At 35.7% G+C, this 13,416-nt stretch overlaps 2 protein-coding genes across 4 annotated transcripts; one reads left to right on the forward strand and one right to left on the reverse strand.

Annotated features, from left to right (window-relative positions):
• Window positions 1-225: 225 nt before the first annotated feature.
• On the forward strand, window positions 226-8,223 carry rab6a (RAB6A, member RAS oncogene family). 2 transcript variants are annotated; one of them, XM_082158488.1, is made up of 8 exons: window positions 226-459; window positions 1,705-1,763; window positions 1,906-1,959; window positions 4,301-4,406; window positions 5,866-5,977; window positions 6,358-6,451; window positions 6,706-6,772; window positions 6,910-8,223. In XM_082158488.1, exons 1-8 carry the CDS (start codon window positions 390-392, stop codon window positions 6,972-6,974), a joined length of 627 nt encoding a protein of 208 aa, XP_082014614.1. In that variant the 5' UTR covers window positions 226-389; the 3' UTR covers window positions 6,975-8,223. The 2 variants fall into 2 exon arrangements, with proteins under 2 accessions (XP_082014614.1, XP_082014613.1); XM_082158487.1 differs by lacking the exon at window positions 4,301-4,406 and adding an exon at window positions 4,652-4,757.
• plekhb1 (pleckstrin homology domain containing B1) lies at window positions 8,041-12,883 on the reverse strand (the record flags this gene model as incomplete). 2 transcript variants are annotated; one of them, XM_082158492.1, is made up of 6 exons in its annotated part: window positions 8,041-9,665; window positions 10,128-10,206; window positions 10,294-10,333; window positions 10,434-10,536; window positions 10,624-10,776; window positions 12,847-12,883. In XM_082158492.1, the coding sequence occupies 6 exons, from the start codon at window positions 12,881-12,883 to the stop codon at window positions 9,532-9,534; spliced, it is 546 nt and encodes a 181-aa protein (XP_082014618.1). In that variant the 3' UTR covers window positions 8,041-9,531. The 2 variants fall into 2 exon arrangements, with proteins under 2 accessions (XP_082014618.1, XP_082014617.1); XM_082158491.1 differs by having other exon boundaries at window positions 10,113-10,206.
• Window positions 12,884-13,416: the final 533 nt, after the last annotated feature.

The following is a 13,416-nucleotide window of genomic DNA, read 5'->3' on the forward strand; positions in this document are numbered from 1 at the left end:
TGAATATTGATGCGAATGAAGCCTGCTTAATTTATATTTAATTATGGAAAGACGTCGCAGGAAATGCAATACTCAAATTATCTACATTATATATTAAATGATATTGATATTGAGATAATATTTGAATACTTGACCTAATTTAGTATACTACTATGTCATCATCAATTTGTGACGCATGCTTTTGTATTCTCTCTAACTCTATAGGCTGCGCTCAGCTGTCAATCACGTATCTGTGAGTATCATGCTAGGTTGCGGCGCAGAACGGGGCCTGAATAGGCGGCTGAGAGTCACAAACTGAACCGAATAACCGCTTTATTTTCTTGTTTAAAGCAATCTGAAAGTTATAGCAACACATTAACACCCACAGTAGACCCAGCGGAACCGGCAGCATGTCTGCAGCAGGAGATTTCGGCAACCCGCTCCGTAAATTCAAGCTGGTGTTTCTGGGAGAACAGAGCGGTGAGTTCCGAACCGAACCGATCATACTGGTCCTGTCTCTCTTTCTTTATGTGTGTGTTTTTTAGTTTGGATGCTAGATAGATATCTAAATGGGAAATGTATAAATACATGTACGTGTGCTGAAATATGTCTTAGTTATACCTTGTTATATACCCACAAATCCAGTAAAAGATGTCAAAGAACAACATGTATGAAAGTGATTGCTTCAAATGTAACTTAATAACATCAGCCAGAACGGGGTTTTCTTGTAAGTTAATCTTTTAATATCAACAGTTTTGTGAGGGTTTGGTTTTGAGGGTTAAAGTCTTAGGAAATTTCATCACCGCCAAATAAAACATACAACATTCATGAGATGCCATCATTAATTTCGGCTGTCTTGTCTTGACCTGCATTTCATATTCATTTCTCAGTATATTTTTGTCTGTCTCCCGTGTAAACATGATAATGTCATGTTTTGCTGACATGATGGGATTTTCTGGATCTTCTAGTTATTGAACACTCATATTTCTAAGCTTAGGAGAACTTGCATGTGTTCATTCATAATATATTAAACACCAGCATTGCCTAAAGTCTCAGTATGAAGATCCATTCCTCTTTCCGAAATATCTGGCCCTGACACAGGTGGTCTGTCAATCTCCCAAAAAATTTAAATAAATCACTGCTCCCAGAATTTAACAGCAGGTCAGGCCTGGTGCTTTGCAAATTCTGTGCAAATCAGCAATCAGTATAAGCATAAACAAGGGTCATGTGACATTATTTTGTAAGCATTAGTAAGACTATACCTTGGTACGATAGTTTGACCTTTTCTTGGATTTCTAAAAAATTTAGTAGGAAAATAAACAGCAAATGTTCAAACTATTTTCATATATTTACATAGACATGCATGGCTATCTCTGCATTTGTTCATTTCATTCACTGTTTTTAGATTAATATATTGCAATTGCCCTGCATGTTTCATCTGATATGAATCAGAAATGTATGTGCACAGGTTTATTTAATGCACGTTAATGAAGACCTTTGCTTTAGTTTTTTTTTTTTTTTTATGCGTTTGGAATGACTTTGTGAAATCTAATGTTAGCATGTCAGTGTCACCTGATAGATGGACACGCATGAAATAGATTTAATTGTGTAATTGATTGGATCTTTTCCTTCTGCATTCAAGGAAAATGTATTGGCTTTGTGAAGTTGTGATCTTTATGCCAGATTTTGTTCAGAGATATGTAATGTTTTCATTTGGTTTTGCAGTGGGAAAGACATCACTGATTACCAGATTTATGTATGACAGTTTCGATAATACCTACCAGGTAAGTGAATCTTTTTCCGAGTCATTGGCTAAGTTTAAACAGTGTTCTGATTTGTTTGGTTTCTATTTTGGTTGTTTCTGATGAGTTGCATGGATAAGTGTCCTTTTCCTTATAGTTTTGTTTTGTTGCTTTTCATTTTCAGGCGACAATAGGAATCGATTTCTTGTCGAAAACAATGTATCTTGAGGACAGAACAGTAAGTAATTTTTTTTTCTTCTACCAATAAATGCACGTCTCTTTCAATGGTATGAAGAAAAGAAATGCTGTGAAATGATTTTACCAGTGTTTAAATGACACAAACGTCTGGGGTGCTTTTGATTAATGACTGAGGGATTTGATTGGATTTTTTTATAGCTTATATTGGTCAATACTCTTTATTGCTGTACAGTGTGTCGTTTTTATTGTAGTTAATATAATGATTTTAATGTAATTGCAATTATTTTTTTATTGTTGTAAGAACCATATTCTTAAATTGTTCATTTTCTTTCTTTATGGAAATATTTTAATGTCTACAACTCAGATTTTTCTCTCCATATTGTGCAGCCCTAGTATTTTTATTTGCTTTTTGGAATGTTGATTCAAACGTTTAGTGAGATGTTTCTGTAAGAGCCCAATATAAACCACCATGAGAAAATCCAGTGCCTCTCTCCACCTGGTGTGTCTATTGCTTCAGCCCCTTTCTCTCTCTTGCTCTCTCTCTCTCTAGTAATTTGTTCACATTTGTATGTTTCTTTCTGTGAAGAATTGTTCTTCTTGTGGGAATGTTTCACTCTGAAGATCTACAGTCCTGATAACATAACCCATACCATAACCCTAGGGCCATTTAATTCCATTTAATGATTCATTTCAACTTAATTTTTTACATTTTTAGATTCGTTTTTTTTTTTTTTTTTTTACCCTGAATTTAAATTTTTCTGGACTCTTGATTTATTGGTTAAATGAAATGTAATCAAAAAGCATGTCTAATTAATTAAAATAATTGAAGCTTGAATTCAGCAACAATCTGATCTTTCTGAATTTTTTTTGTGCAAAAATCTACCCTTACATTGAAGTAAAATAATTTAAAGTGCGGGGGAAATCACATTATGAAATAAATGTTTTTCTTCAAAACACGTTGGCTACAAATATTGTCACCCTTTTATTAATTACTTTTTGCAATCTCCTTTTGCCAAGATAACAGCTCTGAGTTTTCTCCTATAATGCCTGATGAGTTTGGAGAATAACTGACAAGAGATCAGAGACCATTCCTCCATACAGAATCTCTCCAGATCCTTCAGATTCCCAGATCCATGTTGGTGCTTCTTCTCTTCAGTTCAACCCACTCATTTTCTATATGGTTCAGGTCAGGGAACTGGGACGGTCAGGGCTGAAGCTTCATTTTGTGCTCAGTTACCCATTTTTGTGTTGATTTTGATGTTTGTTTTGGACCGTTGTCCTGATGGAAGATCCAACCACGGCCCTTTAAAAGATTTCTAGCAGAGGCAGTCAGGTTTTGATTTTTTTTATCTGTTGGTATTTGCTAGAATCCAGAATACTGTGTATCTGTACAAGATGTCCAGGACCACCAGCAAAAATATAGACCCACAACATGTAAGATCAAGCAGTATATTTAACCGAGGGCAAGGGGTACTTTTTATCCCTGTTTGCACCATACACATCTGGTGGGTTTGCTGCCAAAAAGCCCTTTTTGTTTTGTTTCATCTGACCACAGAACCCTGTGTCGTTTGAAGTTCCAGTCGTGTCTGACAACTGAATTTGCTGGAGTTTGTTTTTGGATGAGCGAGGAGGATTTTTATTGAAACCCTCCCAAACAACATGTGGTGATATAGGGGTTGTTTGATATATTTTTTAGGCTTTCTGACCTCAACTAATCTCTGCAATTCTTCATCTGTGATCCTTGGAGAGTCTTTGGCGACTCAAACTTTCCTCCTCACTGTTATGTGCATTAAGACAATATAGACACACGTCCTCTTCCTGGCAGATTCGTAACATCTTTAGTTGATTGGAACTTCTTAATTATTGCCCTGATGGTCAAAATGGGGATTTTAGCCATTTAGCCCCCCACATTTTCTTTTACTTCATTGAAAGTTTAGATATTTGCAGATATTTTTGAATGAAGGATCAAAGGGATAAACAATGCAGATTTATTTTTTACTGCCATTTTTAATCATATTTACCAGGGGTGCCATTAATTCTGACCACAAGGGTATATTCATCCAAAGCCTGCCAAATTCCAGAACATTCCACGTTATACAGTAAATTCTATTTTTATAACTGGTTTTACTGGTTTTCGCATTGTGTAAATCATAGGGCCCTATAAATCTACTAACGTGAGTCCATCTAAAGACCTTAAGCTGTTCCCTAACCCTGAGCTTGAGAAATCTTTTCGATCCACTTTGCTTTTTCTTATTTCTTACATTTCATTCCACGCCTTTTTTTTTTAACCTTTTTTTTTCCCCCTTTGGACTTTTAATTTCCCCTCTTTTTTCCCTATATTCCCCTCTTTTTCTTTTGTTTTTTTTTCTCCATTCACACAGATCAGGCTGCAGCTTTGGGACACAGCAGGACAGGAGCGTTTTCGTAGCCTCATTCCCAGTTACATCAGAGACTCTGCTGCTGCTGTTGTAGTTTACGACATCACAAGTAGGTATCTGAGACCCGCTCCACGTCCAGTTCCCCTCCTCTTACCTCTTCCTCTTCCCCTTTCTCCCCCACTCTCTCTCTCTCTCTCTCTCTCTCTCTCTCTCTCTCTCTCTCTCTCTCTCTCTCTCTCTCTCTCTCTCTCTCTCCTCTCTCTCTCATCTCTCTCTCTCTCTCTCTCTCTCTCTCTCTCTCTCTCTCTCTCTCTCTCTCTCTGCTGGAACTCTGGTGCTAAAATATTTGGTCAGGTGCGGCTGCAGCTGTGGGACACAGCAGGACAGGAGCGCTTCCGCAGTCTGATTCCCAGCTACATCCGGGACTCTACGGTTGCCGTGGTAGTCTTTGACATCACAAGTGAGTGTGGATCCTCGGCAGGAGAACTTAAGGAAGAGGAAAGATGTCTGTCATCTCAACGCAGTCTCTTCTTTTGTTTTGTTTCACATCCTTTGAGTTTTCTGTGATTTCATTCTTTTTGTCTTCTTTCTTATTTGTGACCCTGGACCACAAAAACCAGTCACATGGGTAAAAAAAATTTCAAATTGAGATTTATACATCACCTGAAAGTTGAATAAATAAGCTGTCCATTGATGTATGGTTTGTTAGGATAGGGAAATATTTGGTCGTGATACAACTATTTGAAAAACTGGAATCTGAAGGTGCAAAAAAAATCAAAACATTGAGAAAATCGCCTTTAAAGCTGTCCATTTATATTCGCAATTGTGCTGAATTCACTCACAAAAATAAATGTTTTATAATTTACGGTAGGAAATTTACTAAATATCTTCATGGGACATGATCTTTACTTAATATCCTAATGATTTTTAGCATAAAAGAAAATTCTATAATTTTGACCCATACAATGTATTGTTGGCTTTTGCCACAAATATACCCATGCGACTTGTGACTGGTTTTATGATCCAGGGTCACATTTGTAACTCATTTTTTGCTTTGCAATTCAGTGCTTAAAACTGGGTAGACACCTTTGTTTTGGACTACATGCATATCTTTGCAATTAAAGGATAACAGACCATGGACTAAACATTAAGTTCCTACGAATAACATTCACATAAAAGAATAATACATTTTTATTTACAACAGTAAATTTTTATATTTGCAAGATATATTTCTATTTTTTTGTTTGTTCATATAATAAAATAATTGTAATTATTTCTAAAAAAAGAAAATATGCATTAATTCATCATTTTACAGACTAAAATGTAGATGAAAGATGATTTGTCTTTTTTTTTTCTGCAGACCGAGTTCCTGTGACGCATTCATGAGCACAGAGTCGCTTCCAGCTTTAGAACTTCCTTTCTTTCTTTCCTCTTATTTTATCCTTGTGTTTTTTTCTACCTACCTGCGAGTTTTGTCTCTCCCTGTCTGTGATCCTGTGATTCCCCCCATAAACCCCTTAAGGCTCATCTTAAGTATTAACCCAGTGTCTCTGAAATCCCCTCGACAGATGTCAACTCGTTCCAGCAGACCACCAAATGGATCGATGATGTCCGAACAGAAAGGGGAAGTGATGTCATAATCATGCTGGTGGGAAACAAAACAGATCTTGCAGATAAACGGTTCGTTTAAATGGTTGCAACCTTTTAGGAACATTATGATGTAGTTTGTAAAAATGTATTTTAGTTTGCACAAATATAATAAACAGCCTAACAGTTTCCAACTGATATTGTTATAAATAAATAAACAAACCAGCATATTAGAATGATTTCTGAAGGATCATGTGTATGAAGGATCAAATAAATGCAGCCTTGGTGAGGATAAGTGATTTTCAAAAACATTAAAAAATTCATTCAGACCCCAAAAAATTGCACAAACTAAAACGTAATGCTTAATTTTGGCTAAATATCTGTCGATTAGTCAGTCTGGCTGTTTTATCAAGTTATTAAAGAAATCTATGGGCAAATAGTAATGATTCCATGTGTTTTTGTGCTCATTTCAGGCAAGTTTCTATCGAGGAAGGAGAAAGGAAAGCCAAAGAACTGAATGTAATGTTTATTGAAACTAGTGCTAAAGCCGGATACAACGTCAAACAGGTGAGTGTGACTGAGATCGGACTTGAATCAAAAGTAGAAATACGGGCTTTAATCAAACTCTGAATCTCAAACTTTATTTAATGATATTCGCATTATTATTCAAAAAGATTATTCATTATTCATGATTATTCATTTCTCTCATAGCAGTGTCTTCAGAAGCGTCCAGATGATTAAATATCCAACTTTTCTGAATGCAACCCATCTCAAACACACCCTGTTTTTCCTAATCCCGGTGTTGTGCTTGTCTCTTCCAGCTTTTCCGGCGTGTAGCAGCAGCTCTTCCTGGTATGGAGAGCACACAAGACAAGAGCAGAGAGGACAGTATCCTACACAAATATACGCATATTTATGTGATTGGGCTTTACTTTATTGTCCATCTGAATAAGTGTTGCTGTGTAAATCCGCACAAAACACACCACAAAAGCATCGTGTTTTTCCTTAATTCCCTTTTCCTTCAGTGATCGACATAAAATTGGAAAAGCCGCCAGAGCAGCCGGTCAACGAAGGCGGATGTTCATGCTGAGGCTTCAGTCGTCATTTCTGTGCCGTGTCTCTTATTGTCGTTCTTTCAAACGCTCTTAGTTGCACTCACAGCATCTCTCTGGATATTCTGCAGAAGCGGAGGATGTAGAACACTACCCATCACCCTCGTCACCACTCACCCACTCGAATGACTTGGAAAGCACAACGTGGTTGTGTATGATGTTGCTTTTCTATTAATTGTTTCCGTTAATCGAACACCTTTTGTGGTGTTTTTTTCTTTTCTTTTCACTTTCAAAACGCTTTATAAAGTGTTGTTTTTTTGTCCATGTTTCGTTTTATGTGAAATAATACTTATATTACTGTAATCACAACATGAATAGGAGCAAAACCAGATAAATAAATGAAAAAACTATTAGGAGAAGGATATCCAGATTTGAATGTGCGATGATTCTCTAAATGTCGTTCTGTAATAATGGTGCAGAGATGGACGAAAGGTTTACAGAGTGTCTAGATTTCATCATATGTGGCTACAGCGCGTTGAATCTGTGACGCTGTTGATGTCTCTTCTTCAGAAGGAAGAAAGGAAAGTGTAAAAACAAATGTTTTTGGGAGTTTTGTGAGGAACAAGTGCTGCTTTAGCTCTGTTGCTCCTCAAGCATTGCGCTTTTTTTCTGCTTAGATGTCATTTGTTTTGATTTTCTTCCATCTTATTTTGAGCATTAGAAAGCCAATAGCTTAGTCAAAGAGAGATACAGTTATTGTAAAGAAATATGTATATTAAGGGAAGTATCAGATACGATTTAACAGATATGCAGCCGTTGCCTTCAATGGTTTGTTTTATTGAGCTTCCACTGGTTTTTTATTTTAATTTTATTAGCATTGTAAAGTTTGTTTTATTTTAATAATGACACGCTAGATGTGGTTTGTTTTCTTTTTGATTTGTTGAATCAACCATGAACCCTAATATTTATTTGTTATGTCTTTTGTTTGGTTTTTCATAATTCATAGATGGAGATGTTAAGATATTCTGGCTCAAAGCAGCTGCCACATTTGTTTTTAAATGTACAGTGATATTTTGTCCCCAGACTGATCTAAACGCTTCTAAGTTTTAGTGCATTTTGTGTATTTTTCTTGGGGTTGTTTTCTTGAAACTGTCTCATACATTTCAGATTGATTTTAACCAGTTTCGTCTGGCGGTGTTGCTTGACGCCATTACTCATTATTTGCACTGCTAAAATTGATCAGCATCTTTGAGACATCCCTAATAAAATCTTTATTTAGCAACAATATATATATATATATTTATATATATAGTTTTGATTGATGGATAATGTATAACTCTGTTTGTAGATCAAGTTGGTAAATGTGCAGGGCAGAAAATTAAAAATATAGTAAGCTATATTTGCACTAAGTTTTATCAGCTAAGTTTTATCTGTGCAGGAATTGCACTTTGATTGCAAACACAGAAAATGAAATTACTGATGTTTTGTACTTCTGTAGGTGGTTACAGCTTTTTGTTTATTTATAAGTGTTGCACAACAATATTGATAACTTTCTACATTTTCAAAGTAGTACATTAGTGCATAAACAGGCCATGCCCCCCTCTAGTGGCCGGTCATGGGAACTGATTCCATTATGCAGCCTTCGTCATTGAGGTATCTGTTCAGTGGTCGAAGAGTGATGAAAAAGTCATCTCGTTGTACAGTTTTTGAAAATGCTTATTATTGCGGTCATAGAGTGAACCTTTCGCTAATTGTTTACAGTTTAACGGAAGTTACTCCCAAATTCGCGCAAGGCGTCATGGGACGTAGGAAAAAGTTGGATAGAAAAATCGTGTGAAGGCAGTTATACAAGATTCTTATGTAGGCTAGTATAGAGCAATCAACGGTCTGACGGTCACTCCCAAACCTCATGCTATATGGACATCATAAATTCAGGGTTCCAGTGGTTTATAGTTGGAGCTATTTATAAATACAAATAGGAGATCTTGTATCTTGACAAAATAACAGACATATAATTCCATGGATAAAAATGTACAAGTTTGCAAAGCTCTAACGTTACGTGTAGCCTACATTATACACAAAGCAGAATCATAGCAGCAAGAAAATACAATCATTTCGTTATGTGCATTATTCTATAGATAAGTTATAAAATAGGCTACCTGTTGATATTTCACCAACCAGAGAAAAACAAGTAGGCCTATGATGTGATTAATTTGTAATCTGTTATTGTGTAACGTTTTTCTTTAAAAGGATAGCTTTTTTTCTTTAGGATAACCATATTCATCCGCACAGTTGCAGAGCCGAAGCACAACCAAAACTGTTCTTCTGCAAAATGCATGCAGTTTTTTTTTTTTTATCGCTAAAGGGTCAAAAGTTACATAGCCTATACCTTTAAATAAAGCAAACTAATCCCTCTTTTTCATTGACCTCTTAATGCCCACTGAGTTTAAAACAGCTGCAGCTATTCTCATATTTGCATATTTATATATGCAGGAACAGGAGCATTTGCTATCGCTGAGCTTTGTGGACGACAATTCCAGTATATTCTTTCATCCCGCTGGATTTCCAGTGACCATCCTGCTATCCGACTGGCCCTCAGCAGAACCAGAAGGGCATCCATAGAAGTGAACGCATTGCTGCACCCGCAGCCATTCCAGCCAGGAGTCCCAAAGCAATCTGCTCTCCGAAATGGTCATCAGAGTTTCTGTGCACCCAGACATGCTGAGTTCCTACAAGGAAGCACATCAGGTTTAGGGGTACGTCCGTTGTTAAAAGTTTCTGCGTTAATTGGAACTTTACTTGTCATTTAAAACAGGCAATAAATAAAGTTTTACATTTAAGACTAAGAAAAAAATTGTCAGATTTGGTTAAATTTAAAGGTAATGCATTACATTACTCATTACTTGAAAAGTAATCTGATTACGTAACTCACGTTACTCACTTCTTAACACTGCTAACTGATGCTAGCAAAGGATAATAAATACTGTAATGAATGTATTGCTCATTGTTAGTTAAAATTAGCTGATGCATTAACTAATGTTAACTAATGGAACATTATTGTAAAGTGTTAACAAAATATCTAAAATGAATAAGAAATATTTAATATCCTGCACAAATTCTAAAGTATAATTTTCAATAATTTTTTTTTCAGTTATGGGCTGTGTTTGTATCATTACCTCCACAACCTGTACCTGGCATGATGTAAACTGCATTATGACTGTCAATCGGAACGGTCTGGTAAGTATCGTCATAGGGATTGTATGTGAATACCTGTGAGAGTGGAAAAAAAATGTGAATTGAATAAATATTAAAGCAAAAAACGAAAATCATCCTGCATGTAAAAAAAATAACACTCACTGGATTTCTTTTCGCCTCCATGAGTGTGAGTTTCCAGGCCCTGAAAAGGGACCGAATGGGAATAAATTAGAGGGCAAAACAGGTGGGGCTTCAGTTGATGTGGGAGGGGTTACGTAAAAATGTAAAAGTTCAAGACTTACAGTGCCTCATCTTCACTGTTGGCACACAGGATCAGCATAGCACCATCCCTCAGATAAACAACCAGCAGATTCTCTCTGGGGTGACTCTCAGGTGGACATACACCTGCTCACAAAGACACAAAGTCACTGTTATAAGAGCATTAAAGTATTTTCATAACATGCAGTTTCTACATGATAAGTTTCTTCATACCTGCACACTCCAGACCAGACTTCACATTCACACAGGCGCTCTTTAGATTCGCTTTGGTCTCATAGTCTCTTCTGGATTCAGATGTGTAAAAAACAAAACTCCCATCTATCCACAGGTCACACCAGTTCAGCTTCCAGCGTTTGAGGATTGAAGCTGTGAACGTTTTTAACAAAAAGAATGCAATATTATGGAGTATCTGTCTCCATTTCCATAGTTGTGTATAGCACAGACAAACTACTGTCTACAGCTTCATGCTGTCTTTAATCTTTAAGGCTCTTTATTGGCATTGATGGTTCCATGAAGAACCTTTAACATCCATTAAAACCTTTCCACTCCACAAAAGGTTCTTAATAGTGGATAAAGGTTCTTTAGATTTTTTAAATGTTCTTCACACTGAGAAAAAAAAAAAAAAACTGAAAGGTTATTTGGGGAATCAGAAATGGTTATTTTATTGTATACTGCTGCAAAAAACAGTTGGAACATTACTTTTTTAAGAGTGTAGGACTGGGTGTCAACTCCAATAATAATTGTTTCTTCGATTCAGAGCCATTGGGAATCGAGAGTCGACTCCAAGTTTCATTAGCTTACTACTACACCATCCCAGATAGCCTTCAATGAACTAATCTGAATGAAATCAAAAGGTTCATTTTGCTGTAATGACCTGAAATGGGCGCTACTAGCTGCCTTTTGATTCAGTTTAGATTCGTTCATTGATTTATTTATTTGAACTTTTCTGTAGGTTACACCAGTAGGTGGCAAGTGGCAACCAGTGAGCGTTTACATGTATTGAGGAAGCCATTGAATCATTCGATCAAGCTGTTCACATTCAAAACACCATGACAGTAATACAGATTTAAAAGCGTGCAGCTAAATTATCATAAGTACCTGATTGTTCAAAGCAACTCTTGTGTATTTGATACAATAAATGAACATAATAAACATGCATAACAACATATGTTTTATTATCACAAAGGCTTCAGTTAGCATTAGTAACTCATACTTCTCAAAGATGTTAGACTATGTGCTAACAGAGAATAGACCTATATTTATTTTTAATAGAGAATATATCGGTCACTTAGTTATTTATATTACCAGTCATACTATTTTATATTGCATGTTTTATTTTAAGAATCAAGAAAATTAGCTAGCAATCTTGAAGGGGGAGAATATTTTATTCTGAAGTTGTTATTTTAAATGTATTTATGTAAGTTTTATGTTTTAAATGTATTAAATGTATTTTTATGTATCATTTGGGGTTTCTCTAGGTGAGTATACAGAACAAACCTGGAGTCTATAACTAACAGCTACTGTACTGTTCTGTAAGAGGATTATTACTGCAAACAGTGTCAGGCTCTGAGTTTCATAACAGTTTTCATAACCTTCTGGAGCAGTCGTTTATTTAATTATATATATATATATATATATATATATATATATATATATATATATATATATATATATATATATATTAGTGCTGTTAATCACTAATCGCAATTAATCACATGTAAAATAAAGTTTGTTTATATAATGTGTGTGTGTGTGTGTGTGTGTGTGTGTGTATATACATACAGTGCAGTATACATAAACTACACACACACACACACACACACACACACACACACACACACACGTGTGTGTGTGTGTGTGTGTGTGTGTGTGTGTGTGCATGTATGTATATATATACTGCATGTATATACAAACACACACACACACACACACATTTATATATATATAATGTTCACACAAATGTATTTTACTTATGTTAGATGCAATTAATCGTGATTAATCGATTTGACAGTGCACACACACACACACACACACACACACACATATACTGTAAATATATATATATATTGAAATATTGCACATCAGCAGAAATGTACAGTTAAAAAAGCACCCAACAGAGCTGACAAATTTGTGTTATATTTGTGCTGTTCGGTACTTATTCACATCCTAATATCTAGGCTTTTCCAATTTAGATAATTTAACTTTAATTTATATTCATTTAAATGTCAGGAAACCCTATGATCAAAAGTAACTGCACTTTGTTTTCTATTTTTGAAGACAAAATATTCACACTATAGGTTTGTTTTTTGCTAAAAACATAAACTACTTTCATTTCTTAGAGGTGCACTGAGCAGATTACTTATATAATTATATAACTTATTCCTTATATAAAGAAGACTTATATAAAAATACCTAGATGAATAATCTTCCACTTACACTGTCTCCAGAGCCAGCCAGATTTGAGCAGAGCCATTGATCAGTCAGCTGCCACAAAAGCAATAGCAGTATTCCTAATGTTGTGGTGCTTGTGACGTGACGGCAGAGTTTGTGCTTTTGTTTGTGAGCGATGACAGTGACTGTAAGATGTCTCAGCAGTCAGAGGGGGTTGTTCTGCTGGAATAGTTTGATGACTCTTTCTCTAATCCCTTAAACAGGCCAAAGTGAAGCTTCACTTGGCCAGTAATCTCAGATTACAGATTACAGTGAGTTAGTACTGGTTGTCTGTGGAATATTCTCTCCTTTTCCTGCGTTACTCAATCTCTTCTTCATGTTTTTGTGTATTATATTAAGTCTTTATAGTTATTCTCTTAGCAGTGTAGCTAGGTTCACATACAATTTTAAACCTGTTCATATTTAATGCAGGCTATGCATTCTCAAGCACACTCATCTTAATCTTACTTTTGGACTAACAGACTAACCTGAAACCTAAAATGCACCTTATTGTATTTTCAGATTTGATTTAATTTTAATTTCATGTCATCCTTACAGGCACAGCAAATCATGTTC

This window comes from Leuciscus leuciscus, assembly GCF_965113295.1.
Source record: "Leuciscus leuciscus genome assembly, chromosome: 24".
NCBI lineage: Eukaryota > Metazoa > Chordata > Actinopteri > Cypriniformes > Leuciscidae > Leuciscus > Leuciscus leuciscus.

What these genes read in the sequence shown, in the direction of transcription:
- rab6a (XM_082158488.1), top strand. Translation starts at nt 390, where the DNA reads ATGTCTGCAGCAGGAGATTTCGGCAACCCGCTCCGTAAATTCAAGCTG. An exon ending in GTTTCGATAATACCTACCAG is followed by an intron (nt 1,764 to 1,905) that starts GTAAGTGAATCT and finishes TTTCATTTTCAG; the next exon opens with GCGACAATAGGAATCGATTT. An exon ending in TGTATCTTGAGGACAGAACA is followed by an intron (nt 1,960 to 4,300) that starts GTAAGTAATTTT and finishes CCATTCACACAG; the next exon opens with ATCAGGCTGCAGCTTTGGGA.